Source organism: Camelus bactrianus, chromosome 14, assembly GCF_048773025.1.
Source record: "Camelus bactrianus isolate YW-2024 breed Bactrian camel chromosome 14, ASM4877302v1, whole genome shotgun sequence".
NCBI lineage: Eukaryota > Metazoa > Chordata > Mammalia > Artiodactyla > Camelidae > Camelus > Camelus bactrianus.
In genome coordinates this window covers 20,374,847-20,387,075 of record NC_133552.1, presented here as the reverse complement: position 1 = coordinate 20,387,075, position 12,229 = coordinate 20,374,847, and the positions used below count along the sequence as shown (strand labels likewise).

The 12,229-nt window shown below is 35.7% G+C and overlaps 1 protein-coding gene across 3 annotated transcripts in view; it reads left to right on the top strand.

Annotated features, from left to right (window-relative positions):
- AKAP11 (A-kinase anchoring protein 11) overlaps positions 1–11,658 on the top strand; it is a 46,685-nt gene extending 35,027 nt beyond the window's left edge. For 2 of the 3 annotated variants that reach the window (XM_074378228.1, XM_045508897.2), the window contains exons 9-12: positions 1,184–1,267; positions 2,062–2,108; positions 5,043–5,203; positions 7,587–11,658. In XM_074378228.1, coding sequence (XP_074234329.1) covers positions 1,184–1,267; positions 2,062–2,108; positions 5,043–5,203; positions 7,587–7,727 — 433 coding nt within the window. In that variant the 3' untranslated portion in view covers positions 7,728–11,658. The remainder of the gene's footprint in view (positions 1–1,183; positions 1,268–2,061; positions 2,109–5,042; positions 5,204–7,586) is intronic. The other variant, XM_045508898.2, reaches the window with a different exon arrangement.
- Positions 11,659–12,229: the final 571 nt, after the last annotated feature.

Sequence of the window (12,229 nt, the reverse complement as noted above, 5' to 3'; positions counted from 1 at the left end):
TTAATGGTATTTTAATAGAGCTACATTTGTTTGAATATCATGTTGAAAAGATACTGATCAGTTTTAACTTTTATTCTCTAATGCATTGTGCTTTGTGACAGTTTGAGTGTGCCAGAGTTAATATGGATATGTTAATTATTGAGATGGCCTGGAAACTATTTCGAAGTTTGAAATAATCATGCCCCTTTTTTGGTAACCTTGTCAAAATTTACAAAATTTGCACAAAAGATGGTTTTATTTTAATTCATTTTTAGAACTAAAATTTTGGTTTGCATAAATATTTTATAATTTTCTAGCCTCATATGGGGAAATATAGCTGCTTATCACTGCAAACTAATGTGCTTACTAATTATTTTAATGATTAGAATTTAAAAAAACTGCATGTGTAGACTTCAATCTGAAAAACTGAATTTTGTTTTGTTTCTGAACTCAGTTGCTTTTTTTTTTTAATCGCCTTGCTGCACTTGTAGAACATAGTTGCTTTCTTCTTTTGATTAGGTTGTGTGAGTTTTCTCTGTGGTGTTAGTGATTGGACAAGTTAATGCTTGATTAGATCTTGCTTATTCAATGTTCTGAAGATGATGTATATTATTTGCCACTTACTGAATTATACATAAGTGTGAAATGAAGGTAATTAACATAATAAGAGTATTTTAAAATCAGAAAACATCTTTTCTCCAGGTTTCTAACAAGAAACGGTCTGTTTGGGACTATGTTTCTGTCTGTGTCTACCATCTCATCCTCTCCCACACCCCAGAGAATCTTAACCTGTGGTGTTTTGTTATTAAACTTCATCCAAACTGAAGAGAATTGGCTTTTTACAAATTATATCCCGAGCTTTGCCGTAGACATTAACTTCATTGTGAAACTTCTTACTTCAGTGCGTTCATTCACTGTCCTAAAAGTCGCTCCGTTGTCTTAATCTGTAAAATGAATATAAATTTAGGATAATTTTCATGAACCTTTGTGGACAAGGAAGAACACTCCCAAATCTCCGAAGCTGTCCAGCCCTCTTGTGCTGCAGCAGCAGTGGTCTCTTTCCGTAACGCCACGGATGCTGCACCCATCATGGCAGCTTCAGAACGTCCGCAGTGATCACTGACAGACGCTGTTCCGAGGAAAACCAGGGTCTCCTTCCCCGTTCACCTTCTAGTTCAGCTCTGTTCTTTTCTTCTTCTGGCAGTAATGGTAACAGCAGTAGCTGGAGCAGTCTTGGTTTAGAAGGAGATTTGTATGAGGACAATTTATCCTTTCCAACATCAGACAGGTTGGTCCAGTCCAGAAACCTAAGCACTGATGAGTCTTTCACCACTAATGCATGACGTCATATCCTTAAAGAATGTGGGTTTCAGTGCCGATTTGTATCAGCCTGCTTTTCTCCTGTATTTTGACATGATTCTGCTTGATAAATTTACATCTAATGAAAAAATTCAACTCTGCTAAGATGTGACTGACACCTGACTGCAGAATGTGTTTCTTCGATGCATGTGTTGCACTGCTTGCTTTTTCTCATCCTACCAATTATTATTTCATGAAAAAGAGCTTGCTTCCTACAGAATTTCTGTTGTTTTGGTTTTTTGTTTTTGTATATAGTTTTATTTCACTTGCAAGAAAGGTGCAGGAAAAAAATGTTCTCGCTATGTTAAAAATATATATAAATGGCATCAGCAGAAGCATTAATAAATAATTATTCATGGCATTGTGTGATACTCAAATGCTGTGTTATCTAAAACCAAATTAGAATATTTTGGCTTTAAATTATTTTAAATTAAATTTTATTATGTAATTGTCTTGGCGCTCTGTATATCACGGTCAGGTGGAACTTCTCAGTTATTGATAACTTACCTTTAGGCACCATTTGTAATTGAGATTTTTAACATGAAATGGTGTGAGAAGCAAAGCTTCCCTTTTTATTGTTTTCTCCCCCTTTTAAATGTCATATGTCATATTGTAACATTATTTACCACATTTTAAGAATTGGTTTCAATGCCATTATTAATTAAAGCTTTATTTTTTATTTTTTTTATTTTTTTAACTACTGCCGCTACTTCATTTGAAAAGTGATGGTCCGGATGACAAAGACGAAGAGCATGAGGATGATGTAGAAGGTAACTGACAGTTTGTTCTCCGATGTGTGTACGTGTTTTTTGTGTAAGTTTCTTTAGAAGAGTCTTTAATGTTTGTACTTGTAATCTATCCAGTGTCAGATCCTTTGCTGAGCAGTTTGTGTTATTTGATTGCTAAACTTCTGAAGTGCTCATCAGTGTGAAAACTGAACTACTTTAAAAGAATGATTCATTTATTTGAGAGAGAAATTTATGATAATCTCTATAATTATCTTTTTCAAAATATAAAATTCTTGCTTACATTATGAGATAAAATTTATTATAATAATCACATGTCATAGTTTTTTCCCTTCCAAACAAGTAATTATTAGAATTAGTGTTTGATGTCAAGCTTACATAAATCAGTGAGTAAGAATAAAAAGATAATTTAAAATCAATTTTTTCTTCCCTCTATTCCAATCTTACACTCACGCAAACTTGAAGAAAATAGTCAGTTCTTCCTTTAATGAACATAGTTCTAAATATGTAAATACTAGGTACTGTTGGTCACAGAGTTCTGGATCATGATTTGTAATCCTTAATTCAAATATATTAGAATGTCTTGAGGGAATCTCAGAAGCTGTTCATGTTGAAGCTGAGTTTTCATTGTGTTGAGATGATTGTTGAATTTTTTTCCCGCAAATCTTATTTTTCCCTAATTCTGAAAATACCAATGTCTTCTGTAGAGTGGCACATAAGAATATTGACATTGTTTCAGACATTTGTTTTTGAAAAATCATCTCTTTAGAAATAGGCAAATAGAAAATTGCCAAAACAAATTTCTTAAAATGTACTTTATGACACCTGAGTTTCCAACCAATTTTATGACCAACTGTATTTTTCTTGTTTAGGAAAGTCTTGTTCCAATTTTTGAGCCAAAACTCCTCAGACCGAAGATTATTATTATTTTTTTAGTTCTAATGCCTCTGCTTAGTAGTCATTCTTCACATAGGGTTTCTAGAAATGAGTTTTTCTCATTAGGTATAAAGTAGGGATAGGGCAATATTTTTTGAATTATGGATAAGCTAAGTGATAGTTGTTTTATTTTTGTTGACTGAAAAATGTTGACTTTGTCCAGAAAAGTTGTATATTTTTTCCCAAGTAATACTTGTAAGCAAAGTTTTTCCAAAGGCTGTACATGGTATTAGTGCAGGTGGTGATTATTTTCTCTGATAAACTAGTTGTTACTTAACTAACTTTACTGAGGAACGATTAAAAGATAATACAAGTTAATCTAAATATGAAATTCACTTTAAAAAGTTTATGTTTTTACCACTAGCAAGGCTATTCAGAATTATTTTTCTAAGTGGGTGTAAACTGGGAGATTAATTATATGTAGATATGTCATTACTCAGCTTTTGAAATTATAGTTATCTTTCATTATATAGAAAATTGTAGCCAACTTTTAAATTTGTTAAATTAGAAATTGGTAAATTAGAAGATAGAGTGATGTGGATTTACAAGAGATTCAAAATTATGGAAATCTTAAGGCAACACACGTCATTTGTTACTGTTGTTGTTGTTGGTAGTCGCAGGATGTCTGTTCCTTCCCTTTTCATTAGTGTTGAGTAACCTTTGAAGAGAGAGGTCACTCTCATAGGCCAGGCAACCAGGAACCCTGAACTGAGAAATCCAGTCCAGAGAAACCTGGGGGTGACTTAGCCTGCAGCCCCCTGACCTCTGCAGATTTACAAAATGTTCCAGAGATTACGTCTGGTGCCATCTTGGACCAGATTCATTTTTGATTGAGAGTCAGAGGGAGAGAGGAAGGAAACGATAATACGTTTATTTTAAGAGAATAATATCGACCAGTTTTTTTAAATGAAAAGTTAGGGGCCAATACAGATCCAAAAAATGATTAGGAGTGGTCTAGAATGCCCTGCAAACCGTAAAAAAAGAATCAGGGAGCTTCACCAACAAACATCCCTTACTGGTGCAGGCGGGCACCGTGTCTGCCAGCGGGCCCCGCTGCTCGCCTCCTGGGTCAGGGGACCCAGATCTCAGCACCGCTTGCTGCTCAGCCATCACTAAACAGCAGAATTAAACACATGATACTGGCCCACAGGTCAGCAGTTTTATAGTCAACAGGGATTCATGTTTTTTTAATGTTGAAAACATAATTTTCATTAAAAAAAGTGAGAACACATCTTACTTATAATAGAGGATATACCACAAAATTCCCTGGTTTGGCTTTGGGATGTAAATGAGTTTGTATGTGAGGTTTTTTTTTTTTTTTTTTTTTTTTCATGTTTCCTGAAGAGTGAAGTGATTAAGAGCATGGCATGGAGCCAGACTGCCTGTGTTTATGTCCTGGCTCAGCACCTTCCCAGCTGTAAGACTCTGGGTCTGTCTCTGCCTCAGATCCTTCACCTGTAAAGTGGAGGTGATCATAGTTCCTTCCTCATAGGGTGTTCGTGAGGATTAAAGGAGCTTGTACATCTAAAGAGCTGAGGACAGTACTTAGGACGTAATATGTGCGTGCCGTACAAGTGTTCACTGCTGCTGCCTTTTCTCTTAGTTCAGAAAGCTTTCTTAAAGCCCATTTAATGTATTTATTTGAGGTTTTTATTTGTGTTTCGTTTATATTTTAATTGTAATTGTAGCTTTTTAGTTTTATTTTCTCTTGCTTTACCTGTAGATTACATCTTGACACAAATTATGGCATTTGTGAATTGCCACTTGAATTCAGTGCCTCTGAATAGTTTTGCATTTGTGCTGTCACAAATGATCAAAGCCATTCCTCTGTCTGAGCATTATGTTGTCCTTTCAGAGAAATGCTTTAGTTGATGTTACGGTGCTTTTAAGAAAAGATGAATTTTTTCCCCAGAATTCCTCGGAATTTTAAGACATGGAAAATATCCATCTATCCTTGGAAACCAGTGTATCGAGAGTTGAACTGATGAGTTTCACTTCGTATTGTTTCAATTTAAATACTAGGTTTGGAGCAAGATGGGAAGACTCTGCTAGTTGCGAACGTTGACCTGGAGCCGTGCACGGTAGACCCCCAGCTGAGGATCACTCTTCAGTGGCTCGTTGCCTCTGAGGCCGAAGTTGCGGAACTTTATTTTCATGACTCAGCAAAGAAGGAGTTTATACAAGTGAGTACCTGCCTTTTAGGGTGTTGTGAGGATGCCGGATGTGATGTTCTGGGTCATGCGGTTGATCTAATAAGATGCCCGTTGATAGAAAGTAGGTAAATGCTTGGGTGGTGGAGTCCCCAGTGTTTGGGCTCAGATATCAGTGCTGCCGCTCTCTAGCAACGTAACCTTGGGCAAGTTCACCGGCCTCAGTCTCCTTATCTACACTATGGAGATGAGTATAGCATTTACCTTGCAGGGCTTTGTGAGGATTAAATATAATACTGTAAAAAAAAAAAAATTCCTCTAGTGCCTGGCACATCCTGAGTTCTCAAAAGTTAGATGCCTTTAATAAACATTTTGTGTGTTCATATGAAAAGACTGAGTTATTATACTTTGAAGTTAATTGATTCATAATTATCCCTAGTCATTAGTATGTCTCGTTCTTTGTTAATCCAATCTCATGCATAAGCAAAAGCCAATAAAAGCTTAAGCATTTAATAAGGGACAGTGGTTCACTTTGAATATTTAATAGGATTCTAATAATAAAACATTCAAATTAGATACACCAGTAGGATATGTTTATTGAGAACTTGCTATGTGCCAATTACTTTGTTAGTCAAGATTTTTAGTTTACAGTCTTAAGGTTTTTTTGTCCAAGAATTTTCCTTATCAGAACTTTGCTTTAATCTATGTAGAATATAGAGTAGTCCAAAGAATAAGCAATATAAAATGATCAATAATAAAAAAAAGGAATAGTCAAGTTATTCTTGATTCCTTGTTCAGAATTTACAAAGATATTGTTGAAAGTAGTATGTGAAAAAGATACTATGTAAAGCATTTTGTTTTACTTTGCTGTTTGTTTTTAGTTATACTTTTTAAATTTTTCCAGTACAGATTTCTGTTCTGAGGCAGAAGGAGACAATAAGACAGAAAGGGATGCTCAGGAAATGACTTGTCAAGGAGGAAGAGTGGGTAGGGGAAGTATTAGAACTGACCTTAGAGAGGCGGACGTTTTCAAGTCATTTAGTCTTGGATTAACTGAGGGCTAAGGAGGCTGATGATGGCGCCAAGGATGAGTGCGATGAACATTCTCGCAGTTCCTCAAAAAGCTAACCACAGCATCATCACATAACCCAGCAATTCCATACCTAGGTATTTACCCAAGAGGAATGAAAACGTACATCCATGGCAGTGTTATTCACAATAGGCCAAAAGTGGAAACATCCTGTATATCCATTAACTGATGAATGGTTGAATAAAATGTGGTGTATCCGTGCGGTGGAATGTTATCTGTCACTAAAAAGGAATGAGGTAGGGACACGCTGCACCACACGGGAACCTTGGACTCATTATGCTAAATGAAAGAAGCCGGTCACAAAAGACCAGATGTTTTATGATTCCCTTTACGTGAAATGACCAAAATAGGGAAATCTATGGAGGTTGAAAGTAGATTAGTGATTGCCTAGAGGCGAGGAGGGTGGGAGGAATGGGGCGTGATTACTAATGGGGGGGGGATTTTTTTGGTGTGATAAAAATGTCCCACTGTCGATACTGGTCATGGTTGCATTCAAGCCTGTGAATATTACCAAAGGCCATTGACTGGTGTACTTTAAATGAGTGAACTGTATGGTATGTGAGTTATATCACAATAAAGCTACTTTTAAGAAGGTTAAGCATTTTATATAGCAAAACATTAGTTTTTACAGAACTAATTAGAGAAAAATGAAGACATATTCTGATTGGAGATGATAGTTTATTTAACCTTTATTTACTTTTTAAAAAAATTGACATATAACATGTTAGCTTCAGGTGTACAATGTAGTGATTCAATATATGTATATATTGTGAAGTATATACAAATATACACCACAATATTTATTTACTTTTTGTTTGTTTGTTTGTTTTTGTTTTTTTGAAATGTTAACATTTCTTCACTTAGAAAGCCATATTTCCATTGAGGCTAAATTGCATGTTCCAGGACAAAAACCACACTATAGGTTGTGGAAGGCACATCCTTTTATTAAGTTTGACGTCTTTATTATTTTATGCTTCCCATTGAGGGTGTGGCAGATGTATTTAATCAGGTTAAGAATTTCCTGCAGAAATGTAGCCTCTACACCCACACAGCCTGTCCGCTGGGTGAGGTTTGTGGAGTTCTGTGTCCAGCAATCCCAAAGCGTCCTTCTGTGGAAGAGTGTTATTTGTAAAGGCCAGGAAAGGAAGAATGTTTAATTTGGGTAAAGGGTGGTGGTTTAGAGGAGAAGAGTTTGTTTTAACTGGCAAATAATACTTTACTGCAAACAGCAGAATTCTTAGCTTTATCTGATAATAAAAATAAAAACGAAAACTTGACTGTTACTAAATTGTCTTTGGTTACTGTTTGATGTATCTTTCTTCCTAGCTTTCAAAACGATTACAAGAAAAAGGCTGGAAAGTGGGAGATGTCCTCCAGGCTGTGCTTAAATACTATGAGGTGATGGAGAAGACTTCCAGCGAGGAGAAACGCAAGTCCCTATTTGATTGGCTCTTGGAAAATGCGTAGAACAAACTCCAAACCAGAATATTTTATTATTTGTTTTGGGAGAGGAAGAAACAGATAAAGATGCATAGGGTAATATTTGAATAGTGAATATTAACATTTAAAGTGAACCTGGAGGAAAGTAAATGTAGCTTTTTAAGTGCATTGTGTCATCACACGGTGTATATAGTCCATATTTTTGGAATCTGTCAAATGTTATATTCATTTATTCTTCTGTACACATGTGTAGTATGTTAAGACCCTGAGAACATGTATTTGGAAGGAATTCTAACCATGAGGCTTTCAGGGACATTGACTGACGGCATTCTTTTTGCATCCAAATTGTGCTGCTAGAAATTGCACTGAGGTGGCTGAGGGTGGATTCCAGGGATAAAGAGTTATAATTTTGCTCCTTTGCAAGCAGATGGTATCCTATTAATAAGTAAATTGACATCAAAAAATAGCATTGAGGCTAATTTTTCTTTCCTGATTTTTTTTGTCCTATTTTTAAAGGGTCAATTTTATTTTCGTAGTTCAGCTATTGGTAGCTTTTGGAATCCCCAAAGCTATTTAATTTCTTAGAAGCATTAGTATTTTAGGTTTCTATAAATCCTGTGATAGTTTCCCCAGCCTTTCATCAAATGACATTATTTGCTAATGTCGCCAGCTGTTCTGGCGTGAAAGCGAGTGTGTGTGTGTATGTGTGTGTGTGCGTGCATGTGTGTGTGTGTGTGTGTGTGTGTGTAAAGGAGAGCTTTAACCTTGCTAGTGCGTGGTGCCCTCTTTTATTTTACTCTTTTCTTGGTTAGAAACCCACTGTTAACATTAAAAAAGGTGCTTTAAAATAAAATGTCTATAAAGATTGTGCAGTAAGAATTTTTATTTTTATTTTTTTGACTATTTTGGGTCCCCAGTTTATCCTATAAATGAGAACCTTTCTTTAAAGGCACTTTGTGATTTTTCCAAAGACATTCTGGATCTGTTTGGCTGCTCAATCTTCATGTTGAAATTTTAAAAATCAATGTAAATTTGGAAATTCATTTAGAGGAGCCCAGTAATGATTTTCATTGTTGGAATTTTGAAAAAAAAAAACAAAAAACAAACTCCACTTTAAGCAAAGATAAGCTTTGTCTAGAAAAAAAATGAGACTCCCCCACCCCCTTCCCCAATAAAATGCACCTGCTCTGTTTTGTAAAGTCCTCTGATGGGATCTTTCTGGGCCCCGTGTTTTCTGCTTGTCTTTAGTAACTGCAGGTTGACCTGAATAGAGAACCAGGCTTGTGTCTTGGTTTTGTACGTGAGGGTGTATGTGTAAGTTTTTGGTTCTTCCATTAACGATTTTGTAATCTGGAGTAAATCACTTTTTGTTGGAGGCTTTGGTTTGGTTCCGTTACTTTCCCTTTTTTTCTTGAGTACTGACTATTCCGGAAGCTACACAAACGTTAGAAGACATAGCACCTGCCAGGGGACAAAGAGTAAGAGCACTTACGTTAATTTGAATTAATAATTATGGTAGAGAAATTATTTTATTGCTTTTGAAGAAATTTGCTTTTTGAGGGAAAAAATTGCCAAAAATCTATTTAAATATCTCGAGGCTACATCGTAAGCTTTGGTTTTTCTCAATTTAAGATAAAGCAATCAAGCAGGCCTTAAGAAGAAGTTTTCCTAAAATTTCTTCAGGTATTTTTTAAGGTGGAGAAATGCAGGAAGGATATATATATATATAACCAGAATTGATTCTGCCTTTAACTTCTCAGAATGTGAGATGCAGTGGCACTGGACTGGGTTTTTAAATGTCAGGAACTGGGTCGTTACAACATGGATGAATGGATTATTAAGTTTAGATTGAGGTTTTACAAATATATATCTATCACGTTGTGTTTAGTCACTTCAGCATATGTATGGGTTTGACTAACAGCAAAACTGAGTTCTGCATTTCTTTTAAACTAAAGTGACAGTGTGTTAGCTCTGTAAAACTTTCTGTACTTGAAGGTGTTGTGTGTTTATTTCTCTCCCAGTGATAATCATTCTGAGGTAAGGTTGTCCTCATGTCTTTGTTTTCTTTGCCTTTTCTGGAGCTGGGCTGGATTCAGAGTTCCCTCATGACAGACCAGTCATTAGATGCTTGCGTGCGTAGCACTGGTCCCACTGGAACTCCACCCTCGTTTCAGTTCAGTGCAGAGGTGTGGAGAAAAATACTGAGTATTGGCAGACATGCAAGGAAGCGTGAGTTAAGCTTCCTTATATAGAGAGAAAACATTTGAGTTTAGAGCAGTATCTTTAATCAAGAACAGTCTAAATTTAACTTTCTGTAAAGGCACTTTGTGATTTTTCCAAAGACATTCTGGATCTGTTTGGTTACTCAGTCTTCAGAACAGCTCTGTCTGTTGAGGCCAACTCTGTCTTATTTTATTAAAAATCTACTTGACACAGTTTTATTATGACATTGTAATACTGCCATTCTGCACACTTTGGCCTTTATGAAATACCATGTCTTACTCAGAACTGTTAACATCGTGATGTGCTTTGGGTTGAATTCTCTGTTTATCAGTTTCAGAACCATCAGGATCTGTAAAAAGAAAGTGAAGGAGGAGGCCTCGGATGGGGGGTTTTTAGAACATTGTTTCAGACTGAAATGGGGCAATTCTTTCACATTCTTCTTTTCCCAAGCCAAGTTTAAATTACATTTATATTTTGGGTATTATTAATTTTGATTTTGAAAATATTTCCTGAAGGAATGATTCGTTTATAAATCACAGAAGAAAATCACAGTATCTGTTGGGTGATTTTGATACAATTTAATGGAGTAATAAAATCTTTGAGTAATAAAATCTCAGTGAATATATGTGATGAACATCTTCATATTTTGAAAACTGTTCCACTGACCCTTATGAATATTTACTATGAATTAATTCAGTTCATAATACTTTCACTTTGCTTACATGAGGGTTTTATTTTGCTGGTGGGAGAGGTTAATTACTTATTAAATGCCCGACTTATAAAGTGAAAGATAGTTTACCCACGTGACTTTGACATCAGTGCACGTCCCCCAGATGCAGAGTTTAACCTTGACTCTTCATCAGAGTCCAGACTCAGATGTCTTCTTAGTTAAATATTTAGCAAATGTTATTCTTCCACAATTAAAATGATCAACTTCCCACCAGTCTGTTGCTTTAAATTTTATGTTTTTTTCAAAGGAATCTTTCCACAGAATTTTTAAAAAACAACGCACCCAGGGTGTAGGGAAAATACTTACCAGTTAAAACCCCGCCTCCTGTCACCAGCACAAGAGAATTAGAGTTTCCGTGGGGATTACAAAATTGTACTAAAATGAAATGCGCTTTTTCCTCATTGTTCGCAAAAGACCCTACACACCTTTACTCACGCACTGTATTCCTGCTCTGAAGATGCAAATACAGTGTTAGTCACTCTTGTCACTTTATTTATTTATTTTTTTTTTTACCATCCATGCACATTCCTTTCACATGGGCAGAATTGTAGTTCTAGAAGCTCATTGTTTTGTTTTTGTTGTAATGTTTGAATGCTGTTTAATATCAGGTTTTACTGTTGCTGGATTTGCTACCTTTGGTTGCTTGTGCAGTGTTAAAAGTTAATTCACATTCTTGTTTAATATACCAGATAAATAGCAAAAGCAGCTTTGAATAATTGTAGCTGTTTATTTGACTGTGCTGAATTAATACAGTAAGATCTTGTATAGCAGTAACTTTTTTTTTTTTTTTTTTTTGCTTTTCAGTAATTTAATATGTTCATTTACCAAAATATGAACTTCAGGATGCACTAAAATTTTGTTTCAGCCATGGCTCAAAATAAACATTTCAGAAATTACTTTTGTAATAATTTGCAATGAATTGTTCTGTTATCTTTTTTCAACTGTTTAAGTTTGTGATCTTTCTCTCCCAACTAAGAATTCTCCAATAAACTTGAGATGTCTGGCCTTGGTTTTCTTTCTCTAATGTCTTGCTAACATACTCAGGACTGAACTAAAACAAAGGCATATAAGTAGAGATGCTGGGATGGAAGACACGTTGAGCAATTTCTGTGCTTCTAAGGTGGTTTTCAAGAAGAGGCGTTAGGAGTATTTTTAATTGGACCCTGGATCCTAACTTCTCATTCAGGAACCTCTGAATGCTGACTTGAGAGGCTATTTGCCCAATCTGTTTCGGATTTTAGTGCAAAGTAGAATATTGTGATTGCCTTGAATATGAGCACGTTAGAAAATTCTTCCCGCTTGGATTGAGCACATCTTTCATAGGATACAAAGATCACACCTTTGTCATGCTCTGTAGCATCAGACGCTTGAAAGTTAGGTGCTTGTTGTTTATTACTAATGGAATTTGACCTTGTCATTAAGCATTTTAAGCATGAAATTAGAGAACGACTTTCTGGCTTTTTATGGATGTTTCACAATGCCGAGAAATCATGATTGCACACAGTGGCTTGGGTGTGAATGCATCCCAGTCACCAGTGAAACAATTAAAAACTGCTGAGAAGCAGTAAGCAAGATT